The sequence below is a fragment of the Lepidochelys kempii genome, chromosome 3 (assembly GCF_965140285.1).
Source record: "Lepidochelys kempii isolate rLepKem1 chromosome 3, rLepKem1.hap1, whole genome shotgun sequence".
Lineage (NCBI taxonomy): Eukaryota > Metazoa > Chordata > Testudines > Cheloniidae > Lepidochelys > Lepidochelys kempii.
This window is the reverse complement of record NC_136382.1, coordinates 131,932,021-131,952,088: the sequence shown is the minus strand read 5'-3', so window position 1 is coordinate 131,952,088 and position 20,068 is coordinate 131,932,021. Positions and strand designations below refer to the sequence as shown.

General features: G+C 37.8%; 1 protein-coding gene across 3 annotated transcripts in view; it reads right to left on the bottom strand.

Annotated features, from left to right (window-relative positions):
- Positions 1 to 4,436: 4,436 nt before the first annotated feature.
- Positions 4,437 to 20,068, bottom strand: part of NUP133 (nucleoporin 133) — a 69,333-nt gene continuing 53,701 nt past the window's right edge. For 2 of the 3 annotated variants that reach the window (XM_073338052.2, XM_073338054.2), the window contains 6 exons: positions 17,174 to 17,309; positions 15,461 to 15,579; positions 13,835 to 13,915; positions 9,882 to 9,946; positions 5,688 to 5,782; positions 4,437 to 4,691 (listed from right to left, as the gene is read on the bottom strand). In XM_073338052.2, coding sequence (XP_073194153.1) covers positions 4,555 to 4,691; positions 5,688 to 5,782; positions 9,882 to 9,946; positions 13,835 to 13,915; positions 15,461 to 15,579; positions 17,174 to 17,309 — 633 coding nt within the window. In that variant the 3' untranslated portion in view covers positions 4,437 to 4,554. The remainder of the gene's footprint in view (positions 4,692 to 5,687; positions 5,783 to 9,881; positions 9,947 to 13,834; positions 13,916 to 15,460; positions 15,580 to 17,173; positions 17,310 to 20,068) is intronic. The other variant, XM_073338053.2, reaches the window with a different exon arrangement.

The window sequence follows — 20,068 nt, the reverse complement described above, 5'->3', positions numbered from 1 at the left end:
GCATAGGGTAACAGTGGATGATTGCTAAAGAAACCCTTCAAGAGATATTGGTCCTGGGAAAATTTATATCAGTGACTATTTCTAATACCAGAAGGCTGATGTAGATTTAACCACTAGCTGTTGGATCCTGGTGCACTCCAACTGCATTTATGAACTGTATCCATTATTGACCTGCTGAGTTCTGATTGGCTTAGAACACAGACTTGATGTGTGACTCAGAATAGCTCATCCATAAGGGTTTTAAAAAGGTATATTAGTCTTACTGATAAGCTGCCTCTGACTGGATGAAACTACTCCATAGTTAAATAAAGGGGAATTAACTATTCATCTAGCCAGGCTCTGAATAAGCAGAGATTCTATTTGGCATAGGTGAAAGACTTTCTTTAGAAATTTCTGTTACAATTAGAAGGAAGAATCAGGTAAAGGAGATGAAGAAAGCAGGTCTGGTTTGTAGCAACCAACCATGGAGAAATTAGGGTAGGAGTAACCAAAGGAAAATCTTTCTGAAAAAAGGACAACTAAAATGTGGGGTAGAGAAAGAAGTGCGAGAAGGAAGTCTCTGTGCTACCAGGAACCACTATGAAGGAGAAGGCATTTTCTGCAGTTGGATTTCCCCAGCTGCAAGACAGCAGCAAGGTTTATCAGGAGACAGGTGACTTTTCTTCTTCTTGAACATTTAATCTCTGCAACTCCTAGTCTGGCAGCTCTTCCCTTCGCCTCTGGCTGCACACTATGTCTTTTTGCTGCTGCTTTCCATTTCCACTTCCTGCCATGCTATTGTTGTAAAACAGGCTGGGGGAATAATGATTTTTTCTGCAATTTTCTCCTCTTCCCAAACTCTGACTAAAACTGAACCTACATAAATTCACCATAAAAAGAAACTACCTTTCCTGAGGATTTTAAGGAATCACAATCAGATATTAAAAAAAGATGCTCAGAAGCAGACTAAAGTACAGGTTAGTTATTTCATGAGAGATGTATTTGTAGTCCAGTCATCCATATGTGGTGGCATAAACCATGCTTAAAATATTAACAATGGAAGCATTGTCAGTGACCTTTTATTGTAAATTTTGAAAAAAAAATTACTGGACATATACCATTTTGGTTTTCCTACAACAAATCTCATGGTATCTCAAACTGATACTATCGCTAAGTATGATAAATAGCAATTCAATATAGACAAATGCCTGGTGGCAATATTATTTTTCCACATAAAAGGCCACTTCCCCTGTATACATTTTCTGGGATTAAAACCTAGGATAGGCACAAGGGGCTAAACCAATATTTATTTATTTTTTCAGTGCTCAGCCACCACAGCGACAAGTCAGTTCACATTTCAGCAATAAGACCAGGGCAAGAATAAAACTGATCTCCGGAGTGGAATGTCCAATTTCTTCCACTTATCTTGATACAAATCTCAACTTCACACCCTTTCCCATTATTCTTAAACTTGTGATTTTACAAGTGAGGGTTGGACATTTAAAATGATTTGTATCCTCTACAAGGAAAGAAATGCTTAATACATTCTTTAATTATAAAACTTATGTAACACCCCCCCCCCAAACATTTGAGAACATTTTCTCCCCTGTTTAATTTAACCACATGGCTAACTGAAAACTTTCTTGCAGGAACAGGTAGTAGTCTATACTTATTGTAACGGTTTCCCTTCATTGCAATTTTTTTAGATCTATTATGAAGCAAAATAGGATACCCGTGACATTCATATGTAGTGCTAAATGAAGACATCTTCTCTGTGCCCCTATTTGAGAGAAGTCTATTCTATAAGAGAAGTGTTCACCATAAAGTTTTGTTTTAGTGAACAGATTATCAGAAAAGCTTGGAAATAGGAGCAAATACCAAATCTTAACTCTAACTCTTGCAATTTACACTTTGGACCCCATTTGCCCTAATAGAAGCAGATCTCCAACAGGAATCACGGAGTTCTGACTGCATAGAATGAACAAGCAGCTGCAAAGGGACAATAACCCAATAATCTTGACCTTTCAAATTTTATACTGACATGGTGAACACATTGAACATTCCTAATATCCAAATATTGAACTTCAGTTTGAGTATGGAAGTTATTAAAATAAGTTTTGTTTTAAATCTACTGCCTACAGCCTAGTGCTTTAGAGATCCTCAGATGAAAGGTACTATATCAATGCAAAGTACCTTTTACACCAGCACTAGACCAAAGAGCCTTAGCTGTGAACATTACACAGTTCATTTGTTGAGGACATATACTCCATGCTGCGCAGGACAAACAATCTGCCTGCAGGAGCTTACAACCTATAAATATTGACTTTCTGCAAAACAGAATGCTTAAATAACCCTTTCTTTGGAGTAGATTAAGGGCTAACAGCAATCTATAGTTATACATAAACTTTAGCCAGTCTAACAGCTATTGAGATGTCTCTCTTGGCATACGCTGTGGATTATGACTGGGTACAGGTGGTTTGATTGTATGGAGATGAGTCGGAAGGGCGGGGGCTGAGAAATCCCATCAGTACGTTCAAGGCTTGACCAGAAATGTCCACATTACTAGACACTTCAAGCTAATTTTAACAAAGCTAAAGCCCAGGAATAAGATACCCCTACAAAGAGTGCCAGTCCTTTGATATACCATTTCCCATCTCCTAAATGTTTAGTTTAGTTTTTAAATAATTTGAGATCCCGTTTCCATTTAAAATTGTGTTTTACATGAGTAAGTAAATTTCCAATACTTTGAATTATTCCCTTTTGTAAAGTCAAAGCTGTAAATTCTACCTGCTGCTCTCACAGCCATGTAATACTGTACAAACAGATGATGTTTAATTGTGTTGACTTTTTACAAGGTTGCTAATGAGTATCTCTTCCATATTAGTTAGAACACCTCTAGCTAAGTCTGTTCTTCCAAACATGTTCAGCCTTTCAGCCGAGCACTGTATTAGCACAGGGAGGGGGGAAGCAATGGTGCGATAGCTGTGCTTTTTAAACTAGAAATTGGATTCTCTTCAACTGATTTAACTTATGACCTTCTCAGCTGTTGGATCAAGTTGTTTTAGCAGGCACCTAGCCAGGGCAAGTAGAGCATAAGGGTATGCAAGTTGCTCTGCATTCAATCTCTGGACATTAAACTATTTGTAAAAGAAAAGCTCCTCCTGCGATTTGTCAGATTAAAGCAATTTTTATATGATTTTAAATTAAACCTGTTATTTCAGTATGAGAACCATTACAATGTTTTAAGAGTTACATGGACTTTTTTTTTTATCATCGTGTCAGAGATAAGTGAACTGGGGTAAGTTGGCATCTACTAGTAAAGAACGAGTCTTCGAGTAAGGAAGGTCTTCCTGGACTCTCACTTTGGTAACTGCTTTCTAGGTTTCTTGTGAGCTTAGGTTCTAGGCATTTATTGTCAATTACTGTAGGGTGAAAACGTCAATCTCAGTTTTAAAAATGTAAAAATCTATAGATAACTTTTGTATTTGTAATCTTAATCTAAAAAATTGCTCTGGATTTGTTGAAAATTTATGTGAAAAACTGCATTTATGTACAAGTTGAAAGACTGATGTAGTATTTGCTAGGCCAGGGGATTTTTGAGTCAGGAGATCTGGGTTCTATTCCCATCTGCCACTGACAAGGAGTGACCTTGTGCAAGTCACTTATCCTTTCTGTGCCAGTTTCCTTTTCTGTAAAGGGGGACTACTTACCTATCCATTTTTGCATGGATCTCTTCAGATGGAAGGTGCTGTACTGTATCAATGCAAAGTTTTATACCAAAAGCCTATTTTCTAAGCAGAGTGCTTTACACAAGTGTGGCTTTAATTTCTTACTCCAAAAAGCTATATATTCAGCCATCATTTAACATTTACTGTATTTTTCCCCAATATATACCCCTGGGGTGAAATCCTGCCCCCAGTGAAGTCAATGGCAAAACTCCCATGGTTTTCAATGGGGCCAGGATTTCACCCCTGGTGTATGTGCTGCCAGTGCTGAGACTTCCTGCACACGAGACAAAAGTATAGAACAAACGTGAAACCAAAAGAGGCACAGAAAATGAAAGGAGATGGGAAATGGTATATCAAAGGACTGGCACTCTTTGTAGGGGTATCTTATTCCTGGGCTTTAGCTTTGTTAAAATTAGCTTGAAGTGTCTAGTAATGTGGACATTTCTGGTCAAGCCTTGAACGTACTGATGGGATTTCTCAGCCCCCGCCCTTCCGACTCATCTCCATACAATCAAACCACCTGTACCCAGTCATAATCCACAGCGTATGCCAAGAGAGACATCTCAATAGCTGTTAGACTGGCTAAAGTTTATGTATAACTATAGATTGCTGTTAGCCCTTGATCTACTCAACCATACATTTTCAGCCATTGGGAGAGAAAGTAAGTATCCCAGAGAAAAATTAAGAGACTTAGCTATATTGTAAAGACTGTTCATTTCAAAAGCCAAACACATTACTGTATAAACTTTATTACAAAGGTTTAATGAAGTACGTACAGAATGTAAAGAAGTATACACTGCTTTAACTCAGTTCTTTAGAAATTTCTACTTTCAAAAATGTTGAGTCATCATGCTTGTCCTTGAACATAGTGTTCATAGTTTGCCTTTAGCACAAATTCAAAATAAAGATTCGATTTCAAGTTGCCAAGTTCATCTGCTTGCAGCAAGTCCTTCACCTCTGGTAAATATTCACTGAGCTGAACTCCTTCAACACAAATAAACTTGCATTACAGAAATTGCAAGATACTTAGAAAGGATGCCTATGGAAACATCTGTACCTGTATTTCAATTCCTGATTCATTTGTTTGCAGTTGTAAAGACTGTTCTAATTCTATTCCATCTACTGTGTCACGCAGTGAAACAACTCTATAAAGTGTTCTGTAAAACTGAGTTCATTGTTTAAAGATTATTATATTCCCCTCCTCAATTTGACCATTTTCACATTCTATATTTGAACAGTTATGTAAACTCCACAAAGTCCCTGTTTAACAAATCATACTTTTGATAAATTAAAATGGACTTAGTCCAAATGACTGGATACTGCAGCCTTAAAAAGGGTCAAGAATCAGATAGTTTTATGTTGCATTTTTAAATCTTATGGAAGTGCATTTCTTCAGATTTATAACCTTCAAGCTTCTCTTATTTGACAATATAGCTTTTTAAAATTGTGAACATTATAGTTAATAGTTGAGTTACTATTCTAATCTCTTAATTGCTTATAAAATTTCCCCCCAACAATTTGTGTTGAGTTGTGATGTTGCTTAAATGGTCTGAACTCAAGGCTTTTTGTTAGTTTTTTAAAAGTTTGAGTTAAAGCAATTAAGCCATTCTGAAATACGGTCCTGGTGTCTTAAAATTCCTCCTGTTTCATAGGGAATCTTCACACTGGAGGCTGAGTTCCATTGTATAATAATGAGTTACTAAAAAAATAAACACTATCTTCCTGCAAAACAGATGTAATCTGGAGGCTCCGAGAGAGAGAGAATTTACATGTTTTGTCGCCTCCCTACAAAAAGACAGAATAGGGTGCCACATGGTCACATTTTTATCTGATGAATTACTGATGCAATGCTTTTTTGCTTCTTTTACATCTTACTTGTTCTTTTTAATAGATAAAAGCTGTTTATTTTGTTAAGTGTTTTAAAACAAGGTTGACATACAGTAATCTGAAAAAGTATTCTTTACATATAACAAAACTTACCTTCTTTCAATAGCTTTTGTAATATTTTCACAAATATACTGTCTTTAGATGCTTCAATTGGATCATCTTTACCTTCTGAACTGGACCAACTGCAACTCAAAGTATAAATTATAAGTTGTAAAGTTGATTAAAAACTTGATCAAATATGAGAACAGGATAATTAAAAACCTGATACTAAAATAGAAATAAATTTTCTTGAAGTATACCTGTATTCTGTGTGCATTTCTACAGTTGAAAGCTAGTGTTCTTTGCATCCTGAACTGATTATCCTTTTAATATTTTAGAGAACAATTTTATTAAAATTGTGGCATTACAAGACAATCTAATAAGGCAGATAATAGGAATGCTTCCCCACTGACTAAACCGTAACAGCAGAAAAAAGTTATTTGCTTCAGTTAGAGAACTCAGAATCAATTACACACATGGGTTTAAGTAAGCTGGTTTAAACAATTATTTTAATTATTCCACAATCACCATTTTGACAAGTTTTCTGTAAAAAGACATTCTTCAGAACACAGAAGCAAAGGCAACTTGCCAACATACTTTTTTAAACAGGAGAAGCAAAGGAAGAACAAAATGTCGAGTGAAAGGTTTAAAATTGCAAGGCCCTAACTCAGCACAAAATATCCTTAGTTTCTGAGGTTTGCAAGCCTTAATATGTGATCAGATATGCTGAGTCATTCAAGGGAAAGGTCAGGCTGCTGTTGAAGCCCTAATTCAAACCATTCTAAAATGCCTGGCAGAAAGGGGAAAAAAACGAATTTAAAATAACTTCCCTTGCTGTTGGCACTGGATTTTTCAGTTGCTGAGGTTTCTTGTCCCCAATGTCAAATGCCATGCAGCCTGGAATTACGCTGGGTATGACTACACTGCAATCAGATACCCACAGCTCGCCAGTGCCAGCTGGCTCCAGATAAGGGGCTGTTTAATTGTGATGTAGATGCTAGGCTCAGGCTGCAGCCTAAGCTCTGGGACTCTGCCACCTCACAGGGTCCTAGAGCCTGAACATCTACACTGCAATTAAACAGCACTTTGGCCTGTGAGCCTGAGACAGCTGGCATGGACCAGCTGTGGGTTTTTTTTTAATTGCAGTGTAGATATACCCATTATTTCAGTCCTAAAACGGACATAATTACGTTGTGTGGTCACTGGGAAATGGATGGTTTGGTCTCCAAATAGGTACACTAACAACAACAAAAGGTAGCATCTTGGGAGAAACCGTTGTTCCAATGAGGTCAGTGGCAAAACTCTCATTGACTTCAACAGAGTCAGGATTTCACCCATAGTTTTATTGAGGAGAAAGAAAGACAGTTTCCTGTTACCCTCCTTTTCCCCTACCTCCACTCCTTCTACAGGCATTGGAGTGGTGAAGAGAATGAGAGAAACTGAAATCCAGCACTATATTAGGATGTTGCTAAGCATGCTTAGCGAGTCTTGGTGTTGTACCAAAGAATCCAGTCACCATGTATAGTAATCAAGTTAGGGAATGTAACAAGCTCCACCCCTAAAAGCAGGTGTTGTGGAATGCCTAATGTAGCATTTTCCAGATGCTAGAGAATGGCCACTACCTCTTTTGGAACAGGGATTAGCCTCCTTGGCTACAGAACCTCAGTGAACTGGGAACCAAATCTGGAAATCATATGTAAACTATCTAAACACTATTCCACCCAAACTGGTTTGAATACAGATTGGCCCCATCCACATTAATTAGGTTTGGCTAGCCAGAGTCATGTTTAAAATTTGTTCTAGCAGAGTTTAAATACCATTTCTAAACTCTGTTCTTGGCCCAGAATGGACAAGACCTAAAAACTTGTTGGGCTGTAATTGTGAAGGCTTTTAAAACAGGATCTACCGCCAATTTAATAAGGCGTGGGGAAGGTTACTAATCAGTAACTAACTATGTTGCCTGCATATTCCCACTTGTAGGATAAATGCTCCTTGGCCATGTAAGCTTGGAGTTTTCTGGAAATCCCTATCCTTTCAAACCTCCCCTTTAAGCGGGAGTGGCTCCAACTGCTCTTCAGCTCCTTTTGACTGCCAAAGTTGCAGTGGGCATGGAATATACTCTTCCCTCATTGGTTATTTTTTCCCCTTCTGTCCCTTTGGAGTGGGGGGTGGGGTATGACTATAGTTTAAAAAATCTGACTGGACTAGCATTTGAAAACTAGAACATAAGAATGGCCATACTGGGTCAGGCCAAAGGTCCAGCCAGCCCTGTATCCTGTTTACCGACAGTGGCCAATGCCAGGTGACCCAAAGATGCAGTGAACCTAACAGGTAATGATCAAGTGATCTCTCTCCTGCCATCCATCTCCACCCTCTGACAAACAGAGGCTAGGGACACCATTCCTTCCACATCCTGGCTAATAGCCATTAATGGACTTAGCCTTCATGAATTTATCCAGTTCTCTTTTAAACCTTGTTATAGTCCTAACCTTCAGGCAAGGCAAGGAGTTCTACAGGTTGACTGTGAGCTGAGTGAAGAAGAACTTCCTTTTATTTGTTTTAAACCTGCTGCTCATTAATTTCATTTGGTGGCCCCTAGTTCTTATATTATGGGAACAAGTAAATAACTTTTCCTTATTCACTTTCTCCATACCACTCATGATTTTATATACCTCTATCATATCCCCCTTTAATCCCCTCTTTTCCAAGCTGAAAAGTCCTAGCCTCTTTAATCTCTCCTAATATGGGACCCGTTCCAAACCCCTAATCATTTTAGTTGCCCTTTTCGGAACCTTTTCTAATGCCAGTATATCTTTTTTAAGAAGAGGGGACCACATCTGTATGCAGTATTCAAGATATGGGCGTACCATGGATTTACATAAGGGCAATAAGATATTCTCCGTCTTATTCTCTATCCCTTTTTATTTTTGGAGGAAAGGGTCCCCTACATGTCATGGGCATTATCTAGAGCAGTGGCTCTCAACTTTTCCAGACTACGGTGCCCCTTTCAGGAGGCTGATTTGTCTTGTCTACCCCAAGTTTCACCTCACTTACAAAAACCAGACAGCAAAATACAAAAGTGTCACAGCATGCTGTTACTGAAAAATTGCTTACTTTCCCAGTTTTACCATATAATTATAAAATAAATCAGAATATAAATCTTGTACTTACATTTCAGTATATAGTATATAGAGCAGTCTAAACAAGTCATTGTATGAAAATTCAATTGGTACTGACTTCACTAGTGCTTTTTATGTAGCTTGTTGTAAAACTAGGCAAATGTGTAGATGAGTTGATGTACCCACGAGAAGACCTCTGAGTACCTCTGGTTGAGAACCACTGATCTAAGATCTATGAAGAGCAGGAGGGTTGCCTCAAACACTGGTGATGAGGGAAACTCTTCAGATCCAGTTGATTAAGTCTAGTAAGGTGTGTCCAATATTGACTTTGGAGATCTGCCAGTCAAAGTGGCTCTATAGCTAGCTAAAACAATATCTAGGTCCCTGGTCTCTTCCATTACCAATGGTCCTGTTTTGTTGACTACAAAGTGAGGAACAGCTTACCAAAGTGTTTGTGTCCAACATAAGCAGAACCAAGGTCCCTGGAGCTGTCCAAGTCAACTAAGTCCAGTGCTGAACATCCTGGACTGCTGGCTCTGGAGAATCATTTGTCAAAGTAGTTCTGTGCCCAGCATAAGTGACATGACAGTCTCCAGCAGTAGCCTTAATGGACAGTGCTCTAGAACAGTGTTTCTCTACCTTTTTTATACCGAGGACCAGCTTGCTGCCTTCCTAAACCGTGATCAGTTGAGAAACACTGCTCTAGAAGATCCCAAGCTTGGGATCTGCTTATTCCACAATTGGAAATATGCTGTTAGCCTCAAAGAAGAAAATCCAGTTTCATAGCCAGTCATCTCTCCCCTCCATTAAAGGGCAAAAGAAAATTCAAGAAACCACATAGTTTCATTTTAATTCCCTAAATGTTTAAAGTATTTGTAGAATAGCTAGAGGATTTAATGGATAAACTATTACAGAAGTAGCTTTGTAAGTGATACCTCTCCTCTCCCTCTAAAAAGACACATTGTCCTGGACAGACTTTTCAGAACCTATATTAAACATACATACATACCATTTGAACATTCAATCTGATATTAGAAGCTGGAGAATAGTACAAAAATTTACAATTAGAAAAATCAATGCTATGAATAGAGAAAATTGTACCCTTCATGTATGTTCAGTTATGACCTACCTGTCTCTTTGGAGAGCTTTACAGAGAATTTTAAGCTTAAGATCATTTACATCCACTTCTTCCTCCTTCAATTTAAAAAAAAAAAAAAGAAGGAAAATTAATATTAACTGCTGGGTTTTTTTAAAAGACAAAGGGTTTTTCCTAACCACCACATCACATCCAGATCTGAGAGTTGACTTGGATGCTTTCATTACTCTTGTTTACAAAAGAATAATTGATACTGGTAACTAGTACATAGGAACCTGTTGGTCTACTTCATTGCAGAGAGGCAGTGCAGTCTAGTAGTCAAAGCAACAGATCATCTCTCAAAACCCTCAAACAAAGCAAAACTGCCTAGTTTTGTTACCACTTCAACACAGGTACCTGAAATGAAGCCCAGTTATGACTTGGGGTGGAAACAGTGAAAAATGCAGTATTTTCACATGGTTTTGACACAAAAACTTACTAAAACTCGCTATTTCATTCAGTCATTTGGTTCTTTTGATTCACAACTGCAGGGGCTGCAAGCTTCACATAGACTCTGAATTCTATTCAGCTCTGCTTACTGTAGATTAGCAATAACCTCCCTGTGCCTCACTTTATTGATCTATTTCACAGGAGTTTTAAGACTTAGTTCTTTCAAATCTTCAGATAAAACAGTACTGCATAAGTGCAACGAAGTATAAGAGAAAGTAAGCATTGTAATATGTATGTATGTTTCTACGCAGCTGTGTTATACTCTTGCATTGTCAAACCATCTAACTGGCCAATATATGATCGTTTGACCCTGAGTAATTTTGCACTACTGCCCTACTAGCAGGACAATTGTTAGTACCAAATCTGAGAGGCTTGCAAAGGGTAAATAATCTTGTGTTCTAAAACAGAAAAGAATCAACAGGAGAGAAAAGATTGAAACTTACTCTACATTCAATGCAACATTTAGGGCACAATTACTTGTTCTATTTTTTTTTTTTTTTGTATGCTTGGCACACATTACAAAGAACAAATCTTGTGGGAAAGTCAGCAAAAATGGTGCAAAATAAAAGCAAATACAAACAGGTCCTCTAGGGCCTAAGAGATAAACCAACAGTGACTAGCAGAGGTAGGTCTTAATAAAAATAGAAAAATCAATTACAGCATTATGGTAAGGCTGCCATGTTTTTCAACTTCTACCCATTTGTGGGAAAGACCTGTTTCAGGAAACCACAAATTACTGCATTTTGGTTGAGATACAGTTACTAGATGAAAAAGATGAAGGACCTCGGTGCTCATTATGTCAGACAGTTAAGAATGGTTTCACCTATTTAAACCTAATTGAGAAAGCAGTAATAGCTAATAAGACCTTAAAGCATCTGATAGAAATTAGAAATAAAAATTAAAAAAAACCCTTCTGAAAATATCAGCCCCATGTTTGAGCTACTGAAAAGGGAGCATTACCTGCTGTTTTCAAACTTTTTGAGCTGAACCCCCTCACCCTGCAAGTTATAATTTTTGGTTATGCCTCCCCCCAACCCAGGCTGGGTGGCCTGCTGAGGTGAGTCGGGGATGGAGGTAGCAATCCCTCCCCTGAGCCCTGCTGCGCGGGGCTGGCCCAAGCTGCCTGGCGTCACCACCCCTACCCCCAAATGTTACTCCACATCCCACGGTTTAAGAACCTCTAGAAGCTGTTGCTAAATGGAAGGCAGAAATTGGAGGGGGAGGGGCACGCTCCCCCCCCCCCCCATGCATCTCCTCTACCTGTCTCAGATGGGGGTACATGTTAGACTACATTATTTAGAAAGGGGTATGTAGCCTAAAAAGTTTGAAAAGCACTGCTCTAAAGTAATGCCTTGCAAAAATGCCCCTTGATGTTTAAAGACATCTGAGAAGACAGAGTTGGAAATGACTTTAGCTTTGACTTGCAAAGCCAAAAAGTTTAAGAAAATGTCTCTCACAAAGGGGTTACCCATTGGCACTCTGGCAGCCATAAAGGCTTTGGCTATTAGGGAAAAGTAAGTCTGTAAAGGAGGGGAGAATCACTTGTCTGAGTGCAACTCCTATTTTAAGGCAACATGGCTCAGACTTCAACCATTAAAGTCTGTTCCTCTCCATCTGCAGCTGAGGCTATGAATTTCTCTAACCCCATATTTATCTCTATCTATATTTTAAAATCCATGTTAGCTACTCTGTTTTAAAACCCCAGTGTGCCCAGGGCAAGTTGTCTTACACGCTAGCTAGGTGTTCAGCATGACCAGATATCTATCACATGTTAAAATACAGTTTACCCTATCTACATTAGGGTTTTTTAATGTGTTAACTAACATGTCTTTAAAATATGCCTTTACCCTAGTGCAGACAGACCTCTAGCACAAATATTAAGAGGCTTGGCATGAGACCTTTCTGCTCAGATAATGATGCTGTCATCACAAAAGGCCATTTGTCTTCCCATTAGCCTTCTTGGGCATCTTAGCTATTTAACCCCCCCTTCCCCAATCTCAGCTATTTAACCCCCTGACTCTTCTGGAAGCAAGAGTGTGAGCAAAGTCCTTGTGCTATCAGCTTTTTGCCAGTTAGAGTGTGACTGGGATAGCTCAGAAGAGCAATTAGGCAACCCATGTCTAGCCTCAAAATTCTGCATGCTTTTCCATGGATGATAAAGATGAAATCCTAAATTAGGGTCATCTTGTCCACTCAGAAATTTTAGTTTAATTTATGCTTTCCCATTTGTAGTGTATATTCTTACTCAGACATCTAAGTTTCTCTAATTTAAATGAGAAACTTTTAAATCTTATTTTCTTAAAATGACACGATACGACTATTTTCACAAAGGATGGTGGGAACTTGGAAAAAGGCAATGACAAATGAAAGAAGAGAAGTAACTAAGTCCAGTAACTCCATTTACTGCTATTCTCTCCCAAAGTAATGTTATTATTTACACTTAGTTCTTATATAGCAGTCAAATCAGGGTACGTGTGTTAAGCAACATTTTCATTAAAGTGGAAGAAAACTAATTCTGGGTCTATCGATACAACACACTGTCCCAAACATTAAAATTTTTCTCCTCCTCCATTACATACAATAATGTGTAATACAAGCACAAAATACAGGCAAACATTTTCGACGTGAAACTTTTCATACATAAAGCACAAATAAGAATTACTTAACAGGTATAACAAAAAGGAACTTTAACAAGGAAAAACCATAATTTAAGGTCTAAATAATCTAAATTAAATAACTACATGACCAATAAAGTTATTGTTGGGTAACACAATGGCCTCGTTGTAGCACAAACCACTATCATACAGTGGATTCAAGCTGGAACCTTTTCTATAGCAACCTTTCCTAGATAATTTAGAAATAACACTGCTCTGAAATGACATGGCTTTTATTTTTGGCTGAAGAATGCTGCTCAGGAGTGATGGTCCTGGAGAGGTGATTTTTGGCGTTGCCAAAATAAATTGTCAGCAAACAGGGAATAAGAGTGTGCAAGGAGAAATGGTGACCTCTCAAGATGCAAGCTTAAGACAGCAAGTCTTATGCCCTAAAGAGTACCATCATAATGATAAAAAGCACAGAAGTAGGCCAAAGAAGTCTTGTCAATTTGAGGAGGCATGGCAGATTCATTTTAGATTATTTATTGGCACACAGATAAACTGATAATAGTGGACGAGTACTGTTTTCCTAAAACTGATGGACCCCCCCCCCGTTCTTGTTTGGTGTCAAATTCTAGACTGGCAAGGTTCTCAATATAACAGATGGCCTACCCTGTTGCGGTTTACAAGGATAAGTGTTATTTCACTTATGATCTAAACCACAGTTACTTTTACCTACACCACATTTGACATATCTCCAAAGATTGAAAAACTAGAAAAAGTCACTTCCATTGGGGGGCACCAAGGGCCAGTATGTAATCCTCAAGTTACAGTAATAACACCAGCTCAGAGAACTTAAAATATACTTCCTCTGATTCTGAGATCATCCAACAGTTTTCCTACCTCATCAATATATTCCAGAAGGTCCAGTGCTTTCTTGAAGTCATACTCATTAGCTCTTCTGTTCTCATCACATATGTACAGCTATGAAAAGATTAAGTACAGAATTATTTTTAGCTTGCAAACTGATGTAAGCTGATATTGTGAAGAACTCTGTGGGAAGACCACCATGTATTTTCCACTTATGTGACCTTTTCATTGAAATATGTATTGATTCGGCTGCAAGTATTTTTATGGTAAGGAATATAGTCAAGGTTTTAGGAGAGCATTCCACCCACATGACAATGGTCTGTGGAAAGACTATATTGGATATAAGGATGCTATAGTACAGGTTTCAAATTTAAATGCTGTTTAAAGGCTGCAACATTCCTAGCCTATTGTAGCCAGAGCTTAGTTCCACAAATAAAATGAGCTCACAGCAATATAAAAATGAATGCACCATTGTTCATCTCCTGAAAACAGACATGCTTGCTATCAAAATCAGCCTTTTACATTTAAAACTGCAGACACTTATTTTGCAACTCACCCTTTAATACAGTTTCCATACAGGAAACCCTCAATCAGGATTTTAAATTGAAATTTAAGTTTAAGACTAATATATTTTGTTCCCAGCCTCTGATTTTCACTTCCTGGTAAACAGTGACTAAAGACACTGATCTGATGGTAGCAGGAACTTATTTGAGGAAAACTGGACAGCTGACAGTGTCCCAACTGCTTGAAAAGGGATTATGTGATATCTCCTCTTCTACCTCTTCCCCCTAACTAGCCTAGTTTAAGGTGTGGGTAGAGGGCTCAGAACCTGCTGACTATTAGGGCAGGTCCAAGAAGACAGAAGGACAGTAATAACAGAATGTGCAACTTGCTGCTTCTTTTGTAGAGGCTGTACAGAGACCAATGAATATAAGAAATGACACCACTGATAGGTTCTGGTTTCTTTTGATGGTGACTGTAGCAACATGCTGCCACCATACATTCCTCTGCTACTTTCTGCACACATCAGTGGGTGGTAAGAGAGAAGCAGGTGAAAAGATCATGCTACCAAAAAGGCATAGGAACTGGTAAGGCAATTTGTGATTGTAGCTACTACTGCAAAAAGAAGTGAGGGACAAAGGAGAGAAAGTCAGCTCTACCAGTGATTGTTGGCTGGATTTGCTGTAGGGGATCAAAGACTTTCTCTTGGCTCTCAGTGCAGTTGGTCATCAAAATCCCCCCTTCCTGGTTGCAGCCCTCCCCCCTCTTCCACTTTGCAGCATCCCTGTCTTCCAAAGGTGAAAAGTTCTGGGTCCCTTCTGCTTCTTAAACCAGACTCCAAGTTATCATTTATCCACACAGTGCCCCAATCCAATAGCTCAGCTCTTGATGCTGTTCTGATTTGCTCCATGCATCATGACAGTGCACATGTTCAACCAGGAAGCTAAAGCAGGAACTGGAAGCAATACCTTAGAGTTTAATCATAAGCCATAACGGAGGCTTAAGTATAAATAACCAATTCATATTTTACAACTGAGGGTGGGATGGAAACCATCCTTTAAACAACAAAAAGACAATTCAATTCTGATCTTCTCACCAATTCTATTGAAAATATAGGCACATAGGTAAACTTTAGCTAAGAAAATTTGAGATACATACATCGATAAGCTGAGGTGCAGTCAATACAGGCATGACACTGAGGTTCAACTGTTTATCAGCCAGCAGTTGTTCAGGTAAGGTCTCCTGATGCAACAGAAAACGCTCCTGTTCTGATATTTCTTGCATTTAGTTAGGGAGAAGAATATTTCACATTATTATTTATATTATGAGCATTGAACATACAAATAAATTCTGACAAGTCACAAAACTATTCAGGTTTACAAAGTTATTTGTCTTAAAGAGTGCATTTATTTAGGGTTTTTTTAATTATTTGTATTACAGAAGCACACAGACTCCCCAACTGAGACTGGGACCCTCATTTGCCAAGCACTGTACAGAGACAGTTCTTGTTCTGAAGGGAGTACAGTTTAAATAGCCAAGAGAAAAGGTGGGAGAAAGGATGTATTAACATAGAGAGATTAGGTGACTAGCCCACAGTCACATAGGTAGTCTCTGGCAAAACCGGGAACTCAAGCCAGATCTCCCGAGTTCCTAACTCTTAAACCACAAGACAGACCATTCTCTCTCTCATTTGGGGCTCTCATCATTACGTTTCAAAGGCATTTCTTCACATCAGCCTGTCTATATGTTTCCAGAGTGGCTGCTTCTCCAATGTGCAAAACAACTTTTTAAGTTCAAAATTTGATGCTGCCAATTTATTTTATTTAAAAAGTTTATGTAGGATATTAAACATATTAAAAGCTGAAGCACACAGTTTCAAAAAGTCTGCTTAGTTACCATTAATATCCTTTGTAAATTTAATATTATTTCACTTGGGGTTGTACAGATAACTGTTCACCTCCCTACAAAAACTGAAAGAGGAGCTTTATACATCCCCAGTCTGAGCATTTTAATTAAAAATGCAAGTTAAGATGACAATAGTGTTGATATGCAGTGAACTGTCATTAAGTTTAAAAACACAGATAACAGGAAAGGGATGATTCAAGAACAGCCATAAATAGGTACTAAAACAAATAAACAAAATACTATTGTATTAGCGATTTTGTGAAGTATGTTGCAATGCTCCCCCTGATTGGCAATATTACAGCAGCTATTCCTGAAGAATCTTTCATGAGCCTTTCCACAATCTGGTAGTAAAGACGCAGCAATAGTTACTATCACCAGAAAGGTAGATTACATTTTAAAAACTGGGGCAAGGTGCAGAACCTGTATAACCACTTGGAAAAGGGACAGGTGCTCTCAACCTCAATGGGTTTTGAATTAAAGTATTACGAAACCATGTCCCTACCAAAAAAATTTAAGTGACATTTAAAATAAAAACTGACAATCCAAATTAACAGCACACATGCTTAGACTTTCACATTGCAAATAAAGGAAAACTGACAGGCTTTTAAAGTTGCTAAGGCTTTCTCCTGCAACTACATGAGGGCATGTAGCACCATGTAACCTCACCTCCAAAGGCAGTCAACATAAGGCTCCAAGAAATGATCAGAGGTGGTTTTGGGTTTTTTTAAATTGCAGTAGTTTTATTAACCTATTTACCAGAGTAGCTGATAGAGCCTTTTAAAAAATAACTATACACCTGTGAACTAGGGTCCAAATTTTCCAGTGACACTAGACAACACTGGTGGTGAAAACTTCCAAAGCGCCAGCACTAAGGATTTAACTTTACTATGTGTAACACTTTAATAAGATTCTGATTAAAGAAATCCATTATCTTGCTGTTTTCTTTGCTCTGGTCTTATTTCTTACCTTCTATTTTTTCTTGCAGTAAATCCTCTGAAAAGTCAGATGCCAATGCAGCTAGTTTACTCAAGCCAAGAAGACTTTTCTTCTTTGCAAAGTATCTGGTCTCCACATTTGCCAAAGCCTGCAGCGTTCTGTGAGCCTAAAGTTAAGAAGGGTATTAGAAATAACAAAGGCACATGGAGAAAGAGAATAGATGGAATCCTTTAGAACTAAACCCTTATGGCTATTTTTTCTTTAAACCCCTCCCCCCAAGATTTTATAGGCTGTAACACTCCAAAAAAAAAAAAAAAAAGTTGCACAACTTGGAAACTGAAGTTCTGCATTTCACTGTTCAGGACATGTGGCAATAAGACTTCAATATTGATGCAAAAGTGGTATTAGTAAAATTATTGCAATTTTTTAAAGTTGTTACAAACTTGTCTGTGTCTTTTAATACATATAGCTACAAGAATGTTATTTCAAGGATGGTTGGAAGTATAACAATACATATGTTTAGCTAGTTATATTACAAAATGTTAAAGCTAATCAGAGAAATTCCAAAGGTTTCTGCTTCTATCTTCCAACAACAAGCAAATTCCATGCTGACAAACAATGTAAACATTCACATTTTAGGAAAAAACCTGCTTGTGAAAGAAATGCAGGGTGTGTGTTATCAGATCAATAAATCTTGGTAAAGTGGGCTCTAATAACCCCACCCTCTTGCAAGAAAACCTGTTTATGTTCTTAAAAACTTTAACAAAAACATATGATGTTGAGATATTTTAAACTCTTGTTTATTTCTTAATACTGAAATGACAAACACCTTTGTGAAATGCAGACTTGAAAATATGTTAGCTAATGCAATACTCCTAATATAGCTCCTGATGTCATTGCTGTAAAATGCTTTACGTACCAACATGAAATTTAATGACCTTGCTAAATTAGTGTAAGATGACATTTAAGTATAGAATATTTATATTAATGATGAATGAATGAATTAGCAGCAGTGCACAAGCAAACCCTCACCCAATGGAGGAAGACAAAAAAAAGTCACAGTTCCAAAAACTGTCATGTGGAATCAACAACTTAAGCTGAAGACTTTCTGAAAGTTATTTAATTTTAAAATATTGTTTTGGGAACTAAAAAGATCTCTTATAGAAGTGTTTAGACTTTTTGAAAACAATTTCATTTCCTATCAAACTAATAAAATTGAAAGAATATCTCAGAATAGACATTACAGATCTAGAATGGACTGATTAAAAAGAGAATTAAAACTTTCAAAGCTAGTTATCTGATGGTTTCCTGTTACAAGAACAAAGGCAATTAAAGAAATGTTGCATATTCATTAAACAGACTGCATATTTCAGGAGCTGAAAGGGTCACCTAGGTCAACCCCAAAGGCATGAAGCTAATGTAAAGATAGCAACTGACTTGAATCTAAACAAGTCTGAAAGTGATGTGTTTTCCTATAATTTCATGATAATAAGAAGGAAAAGGGTATAAAAATTCAGAAGTGAGCACACACCCCACACACACCCTGTGTTACCCTGCTCAACAGACCCTGTTACACAGCACTCTATAAACAAGCTGCCACAGACAGATAAGAAAAAAACAGAGAAGACTCAAGAAGAAACCAAACTATGGAAAACCTCCCCAAGACTTCAACATGGATTGATGAGAGGAATTTAACTAAGAAACTGCCACGGGATTATATTTAAAACTCTTGCAATGATTTTGTTGGAATATCAAAATGCTGAATGGCTAACAGTTTCTTCTGTTAATCACTAAGTGCTTAGACCACGTATTTCTGGAAAGCAAAAAGGGACTAAATATTGGTAAACCGATAAATAGTGGGATGTAACTGGATTTAAGATTCTTAATATTTATAATTGGCCTGTTTTAAGACAGCTCCTTAAATGGCTTCTTCTAAGTAACTAATTTAAGTATTTTCTTCAATTTCATAGAATTTAGTTAAGATTGCTTATTTTGCCCAACAATAAACGGTTTGGTTATCTATAATAATTACACAGGCTTCATTTGCCCCTAAATTATTTTTCCCATACATTGTGGCACTCTGTATTTCAAAGCAGCACCACTGTCATACAGTTATGATACATTTTGTACAAACAATGCCTTGTGAGGTATAATTTTAAAAGTCTTGATCTGTTGAACATTAATATCCTGTTGGATTGTATGTGCTATACTTGTAAGTGAGGTTATGAAGTTTTGCTACGTGAGTGTTACTGAAAAATGTTGTTAGATTGGGAACACACACAACCAGCCTTTCAGGTACAACAATAGAGTTGCCAGACGTACTGATGGCCCACTGAAGGGAATCCACTCTCCCAATGACCATCTCAGCGAGTGCACGTATATAGTGGAGACTGCTTGACCCACGTCATAGCAAAAGATCTTTCCAGCAAACTGGAAGAAACTATAAAGAGGGGAAGTGACATCATGACTTGGCCTCACTTCCCCCACAACTCACCACCTGGAAACATATCTGGAAGATAAAGATTTTGAACTGGAGAGTGGTCCCAGGCTGAAAGAGAGTTTCAGCCTGTGTACTGAAGATCTGTGACCTGTTTGTACCATCTATCAGGGTGAGACACTGCTTGATTCAAGTTCTGTCTAGTCTATAGAACTCAGATTGCGAATTTACTTTTATTTCTTAGGTAACCAGCTTTGATCTCTATACGTACTATTTATAACCACTTAAAATCTATCTTTCTGTAGTTAATAAATCTGTTTTATATTTTACCTAAAACAGTGTGTTTTGGTTGAAGAGCCTGGGAAAACTCAGCTCAGCTTATGAAGACTAATGTGTGTCCTCTCCACATAGAAGGAGGGGCAGACTGAGTAATGAACTTACACTGGTCAGGCTTCTGACCAGGGCGAGACAGTACAGTTCTGAGATGC